The 18,970-nt window shown below is 33.2% G+C and overlaps 1 protein-coding gene across 3 annotated transcripts in view; it reads right to left on the reverse strand.

The window, feature by feature from the left end:
* LOC129005709 (geminin-like) overlaps positions 1–18,970 on the reverse strand; it is a 40,973-nt gene that overhangs the window by 10,284 nt on the left and 11,719 nt on the right. The window contains exons 3-6 of one of the 3 annotated variants that reach the window (XM_054434701.1): positions 16,831–16,925; positions 15,399–15,571; positions 11,143–11,215; positions 7–31 (exon numbers count right to left, since the gene is read on the reverse strand). In XM_054434701.1, coding sequence (XP_054290676.1) covers positions 11,144–11,215; positions 15,399–15,571; positions 16,831–16,925 — 340 coding nt within the window. In that variant the 3' untranslated portion in view covers positions 7–31; position 11,143. Of the gene's footprint in view, positions 1–6; positions 32–10,746; positions 11,216–15,398; positions 15,572–16,830; positions 16,926–18,970 lie in introns of those variants that run through there. The other 2 variants (XM_054434692.1, XM_054434683.1) reach the window with 2 other exon arrangements.

An 18,970-nucleotide genomic window follows, 5' to 3' on the forward strand; every position in this document is an offset into this window, starting at 1 on the left:
GTTAACCGAAAATACCCCTGCCAAAGCTAACCTGCAGACTAAGCAAATTTCCATTTATCTGGTTGGATTTTCAGTAAAATATTCCTTTAAAATTGACAAGATAGTTTTACATTTAAATAACATGAATTTTATCTAGTACTAGAAGTTAGCTGGGAGGTAGTAGTGTTTTTTAGCAAATTTAGCAAATAGGGAAGTAGCTATTACCGTAGGTGGGACCTGGACACGGGACCGATATACTTTTTCTTTTTAATGTCCCTAAGAAGCCAAAAAACACTATTCATTAAAATTGTTATACGTGTAAATATATTTACGTCTGTAAACGCAATAACAAGAGTAATTTTTGCCTGCTTTTGATGATATTTGGCTTTAAGATGTAGGGCGGGATAAACTTGAAAGAGTTCGCGAACCGGCATGATCGGACCATGGGAACGGTGCTGTATGGGGTAAAAATTGGTTTATCTAATTTTTGACAGTCAAAACTAAAGACCTTAAAAAACAAATAATTTAGTATATTGAAGTGTTTTTGTACTGTTATTGGTTGTAGAGAAAATAAAAAAAAATTTAAATTTAAAAATCCTATGTTATTCTTATGCAGAATAAGTAAACTGTTGTAGTTTGGTTATTTATGGATATGTTTTATATCAAGCTATTAATAATATTATACTAAAAAACACACTTTATAGCAGCAAATTAGCTATATATTAAACACCCTGGTAGCAGCAAACCTAGGTACTCGTTAAAACCTAATGTAATTTAATAAATCCATTTAAGTGAGAATTGAGAATCAAAACAGGCAAATGGAAATTCGGTAAGTCTGCAGGTTTGCTGCGGCGGGGGTGAATTGAAATATAAATTTTTGTTTGAAACTTGATCAAAATACATACATAAACAAGCAAACTACAACAGTAAGTTCTCTACAACCATTAAACGTACAACAATTCTATTTCCTAAATTATATATTTTTTAAGCTCTACCAAATAGTTAAGAAATAAATTGCAGAACTATTATATTTTGGGAGTCAAAAAGGGGTAGTACAAATTTTTACCCATACGAACCCTTAGTCTGATCATGCTGGTTAGCGAACTTGTTTGAGTAAATGTAGGTTTAGACATTTGTATAGAATTTAATCAAAATCAGTTGAATTAATGCTAACAGACACACACACAAACCCATATAAATTAATATTATGTACATTAATTTGAATTGATAGTGCTTTTTGGCCTCTACTGAAGACATCAAAAGGAAAAACTAATTTGGTTTCTGGTCGAGTTCTTACCATGACAGGGTTGGTACTAAATTTGGAAAATAAAATTCCCTGGCTTTTCCAGACTGATATAACACTTTTTCCAGGTATACCGCAAGTCAAAATCGACTATTTAAAGTCAAGAAATGTTAGAAAAAAAGTAAATGTTTACCTTATTTATTTAATCACTCCCAAATTTTAAACTTGCTTCAAACTAAATACATATTCATTCCTCCCCCATACTGATAACTATTGATAAAAAAATGTGCATCAGTGCTTATGTCGTTATTTTTGCATCAGTCATCACCCAAATAACAAAATGTAAATTCAGTACATCGTACAGAGACAAGGGTCAATGTAAACACAGTTATAATAATTTCAAATCTGATTTTGAAAATTTGTTATTAGAATCAAATGACCCTACAATTTTTGTTGGAGATTTTAACATAGATTTATGATTCTGGATCTAAATCTGATTACCTTAACTTAATTTCTGCATATGGTTTTACTAATTTAATTAATCAGCCTACTAGGGAGATAAATAATAGTGTATCTTGTATCGACCATTTGTTAAAAAGAAATACAAAAAGAATTGCTTTTGTTCATATTGTTGATAAAATAGGTATAACAGATCATTACGGAATTAGTTTGTTTTTGTCTGAATTAATTAATACAAACTTCATAGTATGGTTTCAAAAGATAAAAACAATGTTCAGTTGAAAATGCAATATAAAAACATTTCCAGGCTGGTGACAAGAAAAATTAGGTTAGCTAAGAAAAATTACTACTCTAGTCTGATTGAGAGGTCTAATTGGGGATTCAAAGGTTTATTTGAGTGTTATAAAAAAAAATAATTAGAAGTAATAAAAGTAATTTATCTAGTTTTGAGATAGATGATGTCCTTATTGAATGTAGTGGCAGTGAGAAAGTTATTGCAAATAAATTTAATGATTATTTTACACAAATTGTACCTGAATTAAAACATGAGAACTTTGGCTGTGATATGTTTGTGTTTGTGTACTTATGATATTTTTATTAGAGATTTTGTATTTATCGAGTCAGACATTGTAGATATAGTTAAATCTTTAAAAAATAAGGCTAGTGCTGGGATAGATGGTATTAATATTTTTATAATTAAGGATAACTTAGATGTATTCACCCCATTGTTATGTAAAATAATTAGAATTTCCTTGGATCAAGGTGTCTACCCAGACAGGTTTAAGATAGCATCGGTAGTACCGATTCATAAGTCTGGAAGTTTATCTAAAATTTCATCATACAGGCCTATCTCCGTTATAAGTACTGTAGCTAAAGTTTTTGAGACTTTGGTTAAAAAGAGGCTCATGGAATATTTTTCTAGTAGATCTCTTTTCTCTCAAAATCAATATGGGTTTTTACATAGTGTGTGCATTTCGCGAAGCCGGGCTGCATGACTATCTCGTTGCCTGCCGCGACTGCATCAACGCTCTATCCCACCTTCCTACTCTTGTCCCCCTTCTTGGCTGATCTCCCTCTTCAACTTCGGCATCAAAAAACCGACACATGAACCAATTTCCAGGACCGTGACTCGAAACTGATAAGTTACAATTAGTATAGTTATGTAGATAGATATAAGTACCAATTATGGTTGGCTAAGTCAGGTAACAAGCGGGGAGCCCTTCTGGCTCACCCGACCATTGAAATGTAGGAAATCACAACTCATTCGGTTGGTTGCCTTCTGCAACCAACCTTTTCAAACATGAAAAACTAAACCACATGTTCCCAGAATGTAGCTTAGCAATTATCAATCAAATTCATACATATTAGCCATTCAGTATTCAATTTACATATTATTTCCCTCACTCATCAATATTAGTAAGAAATTATCCAAGTTCAGTTCATAGTTGGAAGGATAGGTCAATATTTAAATAGTTAGTTCAATTAGTGCAAATCAAAGCTGGCTAGGCAAGTGTTCTGATCTGGGTAAAAGGTCTCCGTCCCTCTGGTCCCCAGCAATCTTCCTAATTTTATTGGTAGCAGATTCAGCACGCTTATATTAAGTTTGGTCCAGACACACCTACTCCTAACCTATTGCATTACCCTGTTTATTCCCTCCTGATTACCCGAATTCCCTCCTCCATACCATACCATTAACCCCCATCAACACCCCAACCAGCGGCCCCCGGCTACAACATGAATAGTGAGTGACATTCCTGACACTGTGGTCCGTGACTGTGCTTCCAGTCTGTTTTGGTTTATATAGGCCTAAGGTCTATTTTATATGTTTATCTGTTCAGTTGTCACGAAGTTTTATTAGTTATACTGTAGTTCAAAAACATTCAATTATGCGTGAATTTTGATGAACATAAAAAAATCCTAGGATTATGGGTGAACTTAAAAAATAGAGTAGTGAATTATACTGCCTTTTAAAGTCAAAGTACACATCAATAAAGCACGGCGCATGGCTAGTTTTTATAACCTTATGACACAATTTTGTGACAAACTTCGCAGCATGGAGAAAATACTTTTATCAAGGATAAGAAACATATACAAATACAAATAACGTTCCAGTCAATCCTAGAATGTGGGTATATTTTGCTGAAACGTTTAGTTAAGCCTACTTTTGATTTGTATTATGCAATAATTTTGTATATATATTCTTGGTGAATACAAGTTTTAATGTAGCTCTGACTTGAATCACAGCAATTAGGTAGGCCTAGGCCAAGACCCTACGGCTGAATTTTTTGTTTACCGAAATTCTAAAATTTATAACAAGATTGCTGTACTAAACATTGTTTTTTTTATATATAAATATGTTTAAACCACACAGACTCTATACAGTATTAATTGTACTGTTTTAAAGAGGTTTTCAAAATAATGAAAACTAAATTTTTAAATATATATATTTTTTTAATTTCATTATAGATAAAAATGAAGCCTGTCTTAAAGATGTCTTATGATATAACTGTACAAAAATATTTTTACAAATTAAGGAACTAAGAATAAACAAAATAAATCCTCATTTATTGATTTATGATTAAAGATAAAATAGTTACAAGCACATTATATTCTATTATCTAAGCACAAAGCAGTTTCTGCGAGACACTACCATCAATGAACTAAACTAGGCTACTTGAATTACCTTCTCTTCATCCCTATCCAGCCTGTCAAAAGCCAAAACTACATTGAATCTCCAGTGGTCTTGGACCAACGCTTTTTTAAATTCTTGTTTTTCCTCTTACAGTATTTATATTCAAAGTGTGGAAGGTCTTATGTACCAAAATGACTGTTGTATTTTTAGTTAGTAGTTATTTGTTGAGGGTTACCTAAAAACGCTTTAAAAATCTGATTGCTATAGATCATGAATTCTATCAATAATTTTAAACAATTATGCTTGAATTGTTTATTCCATTTTGGTTCAACAGTAAAAATGTATATTAGCAGACTCAAGATCGCCCAGATAATTCAGATATTGTATTGTATTAATAGATATTATTTTATTTTAGTTTAATTTTTTTCAATCGTCTGTAATATAGGCAAAACCAAATACGTTATAAACTTTCTGAGCATATCGGTTTGGTAAAAAAAAATTGAATTTTATTTCCGATTTCAGAGATCACATCCCTTGAAAATAGAGCATGTAACTTGACACTGTAATCAGTTACAAGAAGCATGTAACTTGTAACTGTAATCAGTTACTTTTTGAACATGTAGCTTGTAACTGTAATCAGTTACTTTTTGAACATGTAGCTTGTAACTGTAATCAGTTACTTTTTGAACATGTAGCTTGTAACTGTAATCAGTTACATTTTTTAGTAACTTTCCCAAGTCTGGGTGTAACAATTCAAAAGCTGGCAGAGTATGACTATCTAGTCAGCAAGCATGAATTAAATTATAATCACACAGTTTAACTTGGGGTCTTAAGCCAAAATGAAAATAGGGTTGCTTAGGGAAGTATTGATTCACTAGTGGCTTGTAGGGACATAAGTCCCTAAAATGCTCAATAATATAAAACAAATTATTCTAATATTTAAACAAACAAAGAAATATATTATCTATGTGTCAGAATAGATATCCCTGTATATATGCCATATCTTTTGTGTAAAAAACAGTTTGTTGTTTTTGACGTAGATTTTTGTGGGCTTCACTCACCTTTATTTTTGTTTGTGATGTCCGGGACTCGTCAAAACACACATAAACACACATATATACAATACAAAATCGTCCACAGCATCAAGGTCCGACGTTTCAAATAAAGGTGAGTGAAGCCCACAAAAATCTACGTCAATAATAACACCTCGCCTAAAAGCATGTCGTTCAAAAACAGTTTGTTGTTTGTCTTTGTTGATGTTATTTTCAATAAATCATTCGAATCACTACATAGATTTAACTCTGCTAAAGCAAGGCCACACTATAAAGGCAGCAAACATATAATTGGTTGTGAATAAATACTGGTTTATTAAGGTAGCTCGTTAATTATTTATTCAATGTGGTTATTTCTTGTTAAACACAAGTTTGAAAAGTTTCACAGTAAAATAATATATTTCCATATTCTATATAACGTAACTTAAAAGTCTTAATTATTATAGGTAACGTTATCCCTGGTTTAATATAGTACATTGCTAAACTTACTGGCAAATAAGTATAATCCAAATGTTAACATTGCGTACTGGCTTGATGATAAATCACGATCAGCTGTATGAAGTAAACACAAATTAGCAGAAAATGGCTTCTAATGCTATTCTTATGGAGAACATTTTACGTTATATCTCGTTTTCTGGAAACTTTATGGAAATTCTGCTATTTTTCCCGAGTCCCTGGGGTCAAGACCTTTAATTTAAGACCCCTCCCACTTTTCTGCAACTTACCAGACGTCCAAAATTTTCTGGTAAAGATTTTGTCTTATAGAATTATATATAAGAATTGATTGTTTTAAAATTGTGATGTCTCAAGGTCGCGATCCACTTACATGAAATAGTAAACATCTCCTGCAATCACAGCAGAATCATTAGCATCTTCTGCGGTCATAGCGAATTTGTGATGATTCCCTGCGGTCGAAGTGAAATTGTGATAACAAATGCGGTTGCGGCGAATTATTGAACAGCTCTTGTGATGGCAAAAGCTCGGGTCAGCTCCAAAATCGACTCACTCCCACAATTCCGATATAAATTACCCAACTTAAATGGGACACAGGTGAGTTTAACAAACTCCAGACGGCCAAAGCCATGACAAGCTTAATTTGTTTAACTGTCTTGAAGGGTTTACTGTCTGTCAATCATCTCACAACAGCAGTACTGGAAGGTACTTTACTTTAATACTTTTCGATGAAATGGCGACCATATAAAGTAGGTATTTTAAGCCAAGTATGAATGGAGATGTGTGTAGGATGAGTGGCGCGATCTTGTAGTCTTGTAAGTGACTTTGGCCGACTTTTTCCTTAGACACAGCTGTTAATTAAAAGCCCATACAGCTAATGGCAACTAAGGGACCTACTGTTGATAGTGGAATCCGAACAAAATTTTTGCCTTGGTATATACGAATTGGTCTAGTTTTCAGGATAGTACTGTGGATAGTCGTAGTACTCACTCCTGCGGACGTTGACCACACCAGAGAGTACCGCATCCACAGTGCATGCCTATAAATATCCACAATTCGTAACCTCCTAGTAGCTGGATTACAGGACGACCGACGCCAGGTAGTGGATGAACGTTTCATGATGATGCAAAAGACATAACAAGTTAAAAGTAGAGGTGGGCCGATACCGATACTCGATACTTGCGTGTTTTGGGTTCGATACCGATACTGACACTGAACCACTGAATGCTACGAATCGGTGCGGATTAAGTCAGTTCAGAGCGGGTAAATTGCCGTTGCCGTTACGAATCCTAGCTGTTTGCCTACTTAGTTAAATATACTCGCAACTCGAGTCGAGTAGTAGAGGTTAAGCCGATTTCGTTGATATTTGACAAGTAAATAACTAGAAAGGAAAATGTTTGAGTTTTATTTAATCCCTTAACCCCTTTCAATGTTGACATACTAGGCCTAATAATAATCGGCAACCTAGACATCGCTTGCGTCATCCATTTCACTGACAGCGACAGCTGACACTGGTTGATAGTGATATGTAGTGGTGTCAGCGAGTGCGATGCATTGAAATTTCAATTCGATGCATGGATACCAATTCGATCCAGCATGCATCGATTTGGTCACGATGCAGTTCTAAAAAGGGATGTGTCGATTATCGTCATCGATACATTGGTTACCACTTGGACATTGGTATCGGTACCAAGACTCGATTGTCAAAAGTCGATTCCGATGATACCACACCCGACAGGGATAAATATTTTATTTCAACATTTATTTACTTTATAGCTACAGTATTAGTTTTGTAATCACGGTTAACAATTTTCATAGCCAACTTAGAAACTATCTAGTTCAAAACAGCGACGGTGCCGGTGACATTGTTTAGCTTCAGCTCATTGCACAACACAATCTACCATTTCAAGATGTCAGACTCAACTCATGAGACAACTGGCGCGAGAATGTCCTGCCACACGAAATTAATTATCTAGGGATGGACGAGATTGGATTTTTAGTTCGAGACGAGACGAGACGAGATTTTTTATTTCTCATAAATTTTCGAGACGAGATCGAGACGGGATTTCCCTTCTCATACACAACGGGAAATGCACGTTCAAAATGTTTACCTGATTTTGTAACATTGTTTAGATGACTGTTTAAATACAAAAATAATGATAATAGGCAAGAATATTTACAATCTTTTATTTAAAAAAATCAGCATAACATTTTTTTATTAATAACGCCTAACTTATTAAAAATGCCTATGATTAGGAAACATAGTGATATCAGTTAGGATAGAGTTCAACTTATCCTAAAATAAAATAAATCATAAAATAAAAGCAATATTAATTTTTCTAAAATAGTTACTTGTTTTGACTTTTTATAGTAATAAAACATTCCTCACACTGCTTACACTTAACAAAACTTCTCAAATGTTATTAAAGTAATACTGTATTATTAAAATAATTAAAGTAATATTTACATTTAAAGAATTAATTAAATAAGAACGCCTTCGCAAAGGAAACGCAACTACAACACGCTCCTGTATTGCGGGTATTGCATTGACTTTCTGCAGGCGTTTTTAATTTTTTTTTTTTTTTTTTTTTTTTTTCTCGTCTCGATAAAAATCTCGGCCAAAAAGAAATCTCGTCTCGTGTAACGAGATTTAAAATTTCCCGAAAATATCCCGAAATTTCGAGACTTGACCATCCCTAAATTATACTAAACAATGTCTGTATCAATAAGTCAGACATTTAGATGTATTATTTTTATTTTTAGTACAAAATAAATAACCTAAACTAGGTCGAAATGTTCAGTTTCATCCCTGCATTATATGCATCATTATAAAAATTATATTCAACCATTAAACTTTAACATCGTCATCGTCGTATGGTTAGGCTTGCTTTATATTACGCCAAAAAGTAGGTCCATAATGATCTGTACTATCTACCTGATTAAAGAGTTTAGTGAAGTTTTAAGTGCTACTATGACATAATGTATTTATTGAAAAATATCATAAGCCTTAGTCCATGTCGATTTTGTAATGTTATAACGAATGGTGAATGTTGACAATAGTATGTAACAACAGTTCTCATTGGTCAGGAGGCGACAATGCACGACCATGTCAGCCAATCGACTTTCGTGTTTCAATGGAGCAAATGACGATTGCTTAGACATCGTTTTATGTGCTTATTGTGGGTGAGAAGGGTATCGATAAATATCGTGATTCGAGATCCGATATGTAGGACGTGTTTGTTTATAAATAATGAGTATTAAAGTATAAAAACTGGGTTACAGACAGGTTCAAAACATTGATTGTTCCGATCCATTGTTGACACCCCTACACGGAGGTTATAGTGACATCGTGCATAAGGGCCAGGCAGGCCGGTTCACAGTGAATCCACTCTGCCGAACCTATACTCTTCACTCTTGGTATCATCGGGAACATAGTGAAACATTTTTGTTACTAAATAAAACTATGGTATGTTTTATAAAAGCACTCTTTTGGAGATTCTAGTCCCAAAACATAATCTTTATTGTAGGCTAAAAGTAAAACCTATCTATTGCCATACTTTTCTCCACAGACGTCGACTTATTCTACAATGTTTTTTTAAAATTACCAGGTTTCAGTCAAAATACTTTTGGAAAAATTGACAATGTGCTGTTTTAGCACAGTCATTCCTTGACTACGATCGTTTTTACTCACTAGAGAAAAGAATCTCCTTACAAAAAGTATTTATAGGCCAAGATGTATGTAATTTTTTTAAAGTATAACTGCAATTGCTTTTAAAAATAAATACAAAAACTTTCAAATGACTTAGATTAATACTTATAAGCCTATTTATAAATTAGAGGAAACTTTATTAGATCTCAACATAGTTAAATTCAAAAATTTACAGTGTTTTAAAATAATTAACACTCAGAAACTTTTGTGTAATGGAAATCTGCAAGCGACTGTGGCCGAGGGTGAGGGAGGGCATGTGAACCAGAACCAGGCTTTAGAGCAAACTTTCTCTTTCCTACCCTATGTCCCGTTAGACGGTGGACGGGGTTTCACACTAATAAACACTCAGTTCATTCACAGAAGAGAATAGTTTTTGTGGCAGTGACGTATGTCTCTTGTCTGCTCTTCATAGCTCACACGTAGATTTATTTCGAGAAATTATAAGTGATAATCTTTATTAAAAATAGAAAAACTGCGTTGACATTTTCAAGGAAGAAAAACTAAGAAATAAAAGTGTTAAAAATAGAAAGGTTGTTGATTAGTTATTCTGTATTTCAAAAATATCCTCATTTATGAATGTGTTTTCAGCTAGACTTGGTGTCTTTTTCATAGATAAACAAATTTTGAAGATATAGCTGTTTTTCATACAACTAGTGAGAAACTGTCATTATATAGGAAGTTCGTTTTTACTCTCTAAGGGAAAAAACTTGCAAGAGTATTTGTAGGCCAAGATGTACGTAATTTTTTTTTTAATTTATAGCTTAATGAGTTAACTAATACAATTGATGCAATTTCAAATAAATACAAAAACTGACAAATGACAGATAAATACTTATATAAGCCTATTTATAAATTAGAGGAAACTTTATTAGATCTCGTGCTTTAGTCAAATTCAAACATTTACAGTAGGCCTATTTTAAAATAAACACTTAGTTCCATATTTTTGCAATTGTTTTTTGCAATTAATAATAAACCTTTAACACCAAAATATAAGTTTGATACACATACATATTGTGTTTTTTAATGGTATAACAGTTTATAATATTATTAGTGGAAGAAACTAACTGTGCAAAAAAGATAGGTATCGGAAGTATCGGTATCGATAGGTATCGAGAGTACTTTGGTGGTATCGGTAACGGTATCGACAATTTTTGGTATCGGCCCATCTCTAGTTAAAAGTCTAAACAAAATAACTTTGTAGCTCAAACGATTTGCTTAGTAAAAGTATTATACAGTCAACTTTATTAAAAAACAAACAGTTATTACATTTCAATTAATAGCAAAAGTTTTAAAAAATACATACAATTTTGTAATACTCCTAATGAAAATGAGCTAAGGGAAACTAAACACTTACTTAGGCCTAACCAACAAATCCTTTGTACTGAGCATGTGATGAATTGATTTTTAACAGTCAATGATTACTGTAACTAATAAAATCAAAGTCTAACTTCACAATTCAATAGCCCATCAAAAACATATTTTTAAGACATTATTTGATTTGTAATGGAATACCACAAACTTAAAAGAACTATTTTAAGAAATATATAAAAAAAAAAGTCTTAAAGAAAATAGTCAAAGAAAATGCAGGGCCAACACTGCATTCAACTTTTATCACCTTATGCTCGGCGGCTCATTTCTTCTTCATCATTTCTACTGTCGTCTTCATTGCCCATTTCTCCAATTATTTCCTGAAACAGATTTCAATTCAAATTACTTTGATTCAAATATTACTCAGATTTATTAATACCAACTAACTCATTGGAAAACTATAGGTAATTTTTTTTTTTAACAACACATTTTAATAAGACATATTTCTAATAATAGGTTACCTGAAGAGAACCAGTTTAGATCTCATGAGTGAAAAATTATCATAAGTCTTACTACTTGAAAGAGTTTTGAATACCCCTCTGTCAAAATGGCAAAACATGTCTTTTTATATACCCGTTTCCGATACTATTAGTCAAATTGAATGCTCTACTACGCTATAATGTAATTGTGGTTAATGTTTCAAAGCAAATCACATGGAAAATGGATTATTGTTGACTAAATACGAATGGATACTTTATTTGATGGTTACATAATTAAATTTTACATTAATTATGCAATTACACAAAAATTCATTTTCAAGATAACAATTTTATGGCAATTAAAACATGAAACAACATGTGAGTAATAAATATGTACCCCTGCCACAGCAACCTGCAGACTAAGTGGATTTCCATCTTATATATTTAAAAAGTTTTGGTTTTCCTTTCTGAGTTCGTTTGACTCTGCTACCCGACCGATCTTCATGATTGAGGTCACAAATTGAAGGTATGCACGCACAGATTTGCCATCAAGCGTTGGCATATATTTTAATATAATCCCACTCGGCTTATACGTAAACAAAATTTGCTCCCCATGTATTTCTGTAGGAGTTAAATTTGGTTTCTCTTTTCCGAGTTCGTTTGGCTCTTTTATCCAACCGATTTTCATTATTGAGGTCTCAAATTGAAGGTATGCATGCACAGATTGCACATCAAGCATCGGCATATATTTATTTACCTACTGTTTAATTCAACCAAAAACATAATTTGTTTAATTTTAGAATTCTTACTTCAATTTAAGATTTATTTCACCAGTTATAATTATCTAATCCTATATATTTTGGTCTAATAACCTTCAGTGCTGGCTTTTAGTTAAGCTATTAGTTATTCAAATCGGATGAGTTTCAAGCAAACGCAAGGTGAACAGCCAACATAAAAATTATTTTTCATAAGGGTTTCCTATGATTAAAAATCAATAGCTCCAGTATTGTTCATGTTTTTTTTTTATTTAGACTCAAAATAATTAGTAAATTATAGGCTTTAATTTGAGCTATTAATCATATGAATCAGTTAAGCTCATTACTCAATAAAAAATCATAGATTTAATTATTTCTAGGATATTATATTTATTTTAACGCTGCGGAGCAACAAGGGCCCTCTAGTTTGCCTGATTATATTTTTACTCAAATATCTCCTTTAAAATGTGAAATTTATTCTCTATTTAAATAACATTAACTTAACGAGTACATACGTTTGCTGCTACAGGGAAGGTAATAGTGTTTTTTAGTGAAATGTTAATAGTTCAGTTTGAAATAAATACATTTTCCAAATTTGATCAAAATATGTTCATAAACAAGCAAACTACAACAGTTTACTTATTTTCCAAAAGAATAACACAAGAATTTCAACCTTACAGTATTTGAACAACTCTCACTTGATAATTACCGGTATACCCGTAACAATGCTTCAATATACTAAATAATTAGTTTTTTAAGTTCCACAAAATGGTTTTAAAATTAATTGCAAGACTTTATACTTTGGGAGTCGAAAAATTGGAAACCCCAATTTTTTGCCCATAACACCCCTCCTAAAACTCTGTTACCATAGTCTAATCATGTTGGTTCGCGAACTTTTTCAAATAAACATAGGATTACACGTTTGTACAAGTTTTGATCAAAATCGGATACTTTTTTGTTAAATTATTGCATCACAAAGACTTCATAATTATCTCCCCATGTCCGATCACAGCTTAAGCATGTTTAGCAATCAGCCAATCTTTGCAGATGCTTTTGGTGATTATGAGAATAAGTGCTTGATTCAAAAATTGAACCTTCTTAAAGAATATCTGTGAAATTAAATTTTTATGAGAAAGTAATTTGAATTTCCTTTTAGGTAGGGATGGACGAGATTGGATTTTTAGTTCGAGACGAGACGAGACGAGATTTTTTATTTCTCATAAAATTTCGAGACGAGATCGAGACGGGATTTCCCTTCTCATACACAACAGGAAATGCACGTTCAAAATTTTTACCTGATTTTGTAACATTGTTAGATGACTGTTTAAATACAAAAATAATGATAATAGGCAAGAATATTTACAATCTTTTATTAAAAAACATCATCATAACATTTTTTTTATTAATCACGCTTAACTTATTAAAAATGCCTACGATTAGGAAACATAGTGATATCAGTTAGGATAGAGTTCAACTTATCCTAAAATAAAATAAATCATAAAATAAAAGCAATATTAGTTTTTATAAAATAGTTACTTGTTTTGACTTTTTATAGTAATAAAACATTCCTCACACTGCTTACACTTAACAAAACTTCTCAAATGTTATTAAAGTAATATTATTAAAATAATTAAAGTAATATTTACATTTAAAGAATTAATTAAATAAGAACGCCTTCGCAAAGGAAACGCAACTACAACACGCTCCTGTATTGCGGGTATTGCATTGACTTTCTGCAGGCGTTTTTAATTTTTTTTTTTTAATTTTTTTTTTATTCTCGTCTCGATAAAAATCTCGGCCAAAAACAAATCTCGTCTCGTGTAACGAGATTTAAAATTTCCTGAAAATTTTCCGAAATTTCGAGACTTGACCATCCCTACTTTTAGGCTGTGAGGGCCCCTTGGCTACAGCGACTACCATGTCAGCTGGTAGGGAAATACCGCACTGAATTCATTTACATATTATAATTATATGTATGTTTGTGTGACAGATAACTCAAATAAAAATCATCCGATTTTGATGAAACTGGTAAAACGTGTAAACCTACATTTTCAATGAGTTCGGGAACCAGCATTATCGGACTATGGGAATGGGATTTATAGGATAAAAATTAGTTTTTCCCATTTTGACCCTAAAAATGTTACTTTTTGCAGATTCTCTCAAAACCATTTTGTAGAGCTAAAACATTGTAGTGTATTGAAGCGTTTTTGTTGTATGCCAAAAGGTTCTAAAAACTAATAAAGGGTGTTTTTTGGTAAAATAATTATAGCTTAGTATAAAATCAATAAATTTGCCAAGTTTGATAAAAATATATCTATAAACAAGCAAACTACAACATTTTAGTATAAACAAGCAAACATGTAGTAGACTGGGACGGGTGGCGTCGTCCTGTAATCCAGCTACTAGGAGGTCACGAATTGTGGATATTTATAGGGATGCACTGTGGATGCGATGCTCCCTGGTGTGGATTTACGTCCGCACTAGTGAGTACTACGATATCCGCAGTACTATCCTGATAATTAGACCAATTCGTTAATTAAAAGGAAGATATGTGGTTCGGATTCCACTATAAACTGTAGGTCCCTTAGTTGCCATTAGCTGTATGGGCTATTAATTAACAGCTGTGTCTAAGGAATATGTCGGCCTTAGTCACTAACAAGACTACAAGATCGCGCCACTCATCCTTCACTCATATTTGGGTTAAAATACGCACATAGTGGCGTCCCCATCTTAAATAATTGATATAATTGATAATTGATATAATTTACAATATTCTCCAATTTTAAATTTACAATTCCGTAACCAATAATCGTACAAAAACACTTTGATATACTGAATTATTTGAATTATTTGTTTTTTAAGCTCTTAAATAAGATCTAGAGAGAAATTGGGGAATTTTATGTTTTAAGGGTCAAAAATTAGAAAAACCAATTTTTACCCCATAAAACCCCGTTCCCATGTAGTCTCAGTTGATCATGCTGGTTCGCGAACTCATTCAAGTTTATCTCGCCTTACACCTTCAAATCAAATTTCATCAAATCGGACAAAAATTACTCAAGTTATCGTGTTCACGGACACATATATATAAATCTATATATATATATATATATACATAAATAAAAATTTGGACAAATTGTGTTTTCTTTTTTGGCCTCTGGAGACATCAAAATGAAAAAGTAAATCGGTAAACCCGGGCCTAAGTTTTACCATGCCACCTACGGTAATAGCTACTTCCCTATAGGGAAATTCGATAAAAAAACACACTTGATTATTTAAATTTCCTTGCTCAACCTGACCGTGAGGCCCAAAGCCAATTAACAAAAACTTACATTGAGTGTATCAATAATCATTTGAGCTTCATCCAGTAGGCTTTTATACTTCTCTTTTTCTTCTGTTAAATTTTGTAGTTTTTCATGGAGTTGTTGGTTTTCAATCAAGGCCTTTTCTAAGGCTTTACGACGTGTTTCTGCCAAAAGTTCCCAATATTGCTCACTTGGGCCTTCTGTAAAAAATTGTAAATATTTTTACAGTTTTACAATAAATGAAACAGATTTGGAATCAGACTAAACTAGAAAGATGTCTCTATAATTCACAAAAGTTCTGATCCAAAATATAAATACATTTATATATTACCAAATACATCGCCAACTTAACAGTTGGTGCTCGTTTCTGGGATTTCAAACAGATGATTGTTACACCAATGGAAAGGGCGTGTTAATATGTTTTATAAGATTGTTTTGACAAGTTATACTTGGTCTCAGTTGCTTAGTTGAGTATCACGAAGCCTGTCAGCATAATCGAAGAATATAAATAAGAATCAAAGCTATCATGCTGTTTTGACATTGTCAGTAATCGCATCAATGCTTGTAATAACTGCAGTTTTTAAGGATTTAGTCTCAACGCTTGCGTGAAACCGTGGACTGTGGTATGTGAAATTTCCTGTGACTGGTTGAGGTGTTTGAACTCCGTGCAAAGTTAGTTTCGATTCTCTACACAGTGTCTGTCAGAGTTTGAGGACGGCCCAAACCTTCCTGGCACACTAGCATCTGGTTGTCTTGAATTGCCTCACCCAACAAGCTATGCAGTTCCGATAAGAAGCCTCCTTCCTAAAGTCCGAGAGTTCCGCTGAGCACTAAAAATTGCATTTGTACGAGCAATTTCTAAAACATAAAATTCCTTTCCTTGTTTTGTAGTAGCCATTTGATCGCAAGCTTTGTGCTACTCAACTAAGCAACTGACACAAAACATAACCATGCCACAGCAAACACACCCTTTTCATTGGTGTAACAATCAGCTATTTGAAATCACAGAAACAGTCATACCGACCATTTAGTTTTGTTCCATTCTTCTTTAATAACAGATCATAATATAAATGATAATAAAACCAAAAATTGACAATGAAGATGAAGATAATATGAGATAACTCATGAAAGTAGACAAGCACTGTGTAAAGCCTAAGTATCACTATTCACCAACACACCTAAAGAGGTGATACAGTTCAACATATGCAGATGTGATGAATTCTTACTTTCATTCAAATGATTCATATCTGATGCTCAAACATAAATTGGCTAATATTACAAGAGAAGAATGTGACAGTTTATTAGCATAAGTCTACAGGACAAACATTACATGCAACCATATCTTTCTTAATGAGCCCATCCACTCATTCTCTTTTCAAGCGGATAACCCAAGCTAGTTCTGCTAGTTCTTATTTTCAACAGTATAAAGAAATCTTTTAAAATCCATCTGAAGACTCACCTTCTGAGGTCAAATCGTGTTCAATAGCAATCTTCTTATCAGCAACTTTGTTTACTTTCTGTTTCTCCTTTTTAGGTGAAGAATTGCTATTCTTGCTGAAACAACACAGTAAAATAAATCAATACCTAAAAGGGTATGGTATTTGTTTGTATACATTGAAAAATATTACGAGGGTTGTCCATAAGTTAAGTTCTCTAAGAACATTTCATTAAGAGGAAGCGAGCTAGTTCAAATCTGACACCATGTTGTTTAAACTTCCTTACAGATTATTCTAGGCTCTTACTAGTTCAATGTCACGGTTGGTCTTGCTAATTAAGTCTTGCTAAGGGGTCTTGTATAATTAGTAAGCCTCTATCATTTGAGTCATAAAGATCTTAATTGTAATGTAGGCTAGTTGGTTTTAATAATTAACTAGTTAGAAATTTGGACTAACTTTCCCAACTATGACCAACAGGGTGCATCACTATTATTTTTTTAAATTTATGATAACAGCTAATTTGCAACCAAAAGGTGAGTGAGCGTAGCAAACGAACTTCAACCTGGAGGCAAGTTAGCATAGCGAACGAGCTCCAACCTAAACGTGAGTAAGCGTAGCAAACGAACATCAACCAGTGGACGTGATTGAGCCATGTGAACAAGATCATCTTGAAAATGAGCGACGCGAGCATTAACATAAAACCACATTAGGACAGGACGACGTCCGTCGGGCCAGCTAGTAGGCCTAATATATACATTCAGGGATAAAAATATAAAAAAATTTAAAAATCTTGAAGCAACCACGTCTGGACCACTTGAAATGGATTGACCCACCAGGGAATATATACTGTATTCCATAGGGCATAGGTAGGGATGTAGGGATACCTCCATGGTTTACTGAATTCAAGATTCAAGATTCTTTATTTCCAATAAAGTACAATAAATAAAAAGTGACATATTTTATAAAAGGAAAAAATATTCCTCACAAGACTACACGTCTGTGTGTGAGGAAGAGTCCATGGCACTCGCTGGTCACTCTTAAAAAATATATACACTTACATAAAACAACTTTTCTAGTTAACAATAATATAACTTATTCATTAAAATTAAAAATAAAATAAAATATCTTAGTCCTGGCCAACATATAACCATCAGAATATAAGTTCTAAACACTTGTTAAGTTAAAGCAAATTAAAAATTAAAAAATTAAAGATACCCCTCAAAATAAAATAATTCTTACAATTTAAAAACAAAAATCAATCCGGTTTAAAAATTTTGACATAGCCCATGCCTGATATAGCCCAACTTGGCTGATAAATTGGAGATTTAATAGATTTTTTATTATTTTTTTTTATTCAAACGTATGGTGAATGAATTAAATTTTCAGCAGCCGTGGGGCCGACGTGTAACAGCCACTCTCCAACTATTCTCGCGAAAACGGCTGCACTGCTACTCTCTGCCTGAATGATATTATTTGGAAGATTTCGGTATAATTGATGTGCAATATAAAATGGATTAGAAAGCTCTATTCTGTAACCTAATCTGGGTATTGTCACAGAAAACGTACTACTATACCCAGAATGCCAACCGCATGGTAAAAAGCATTAAGCGGTTTGAGAGAGCTTTGCCTGTCAATCCGTAGGCAGCGCCACCAGCGTTGCCATGCAATAGCATAGCAACGCTGGTGGCGCTGCCTACGGATTGACAGGCAAAGCTCTCTCAAACCGCTTAATGCTTTTTACCATGCGGTTGGCATTCTGGGTTATAGTAGTACGTTTTCTGTGGTATTGTGTATCCAAAGTTTAATCGGTTTCTTGTTATATATGCGTGAGTTGGATGTGTGAAAATTTTGTGTTTGTTGTCTTTAATGTAGATTAGAAGGGTTTTAATAAATAATTGTCTGATATTAAGTACAGGAAAATCGTGGAATAGCAGATCAGTAGAATATCTTTGTCCTTTTTTTAGAATGGTTTTTATTATAGAGCGCTGTGTCACCCCCAGTGGCTCCAGCACGGCGGAGGAGGCACCACCCCACGCCAGAACCCCGTATTGCATTATAGATTGCACATAGGCGATGTACACACTCCTGCAGTGATCCGGAGTTAGCACGTGGCTCAACTGCCCAAAAGCATAAATCATTTTTCTTCATTTTTGTTTTAAGTAC

This window comes from Macrosteles quadrilineatus, unplaced genomic scaffold, assembly GCF_028750875.1.
Source record: "Macrosteles quadrilineatus isolate MER2022 unplaced genomic scaffold, UCM_ALF_1.0 Scaffold_1__1_contigs__length_201487025, whole genome shotgun sequence".
Lineage (NCBI taxonomy): Eukaryota > Metazoa > Arthropoda > Insecta > Hemiptera > Cicadellidae > Macrosteles > Macrosteles quadrilineatus.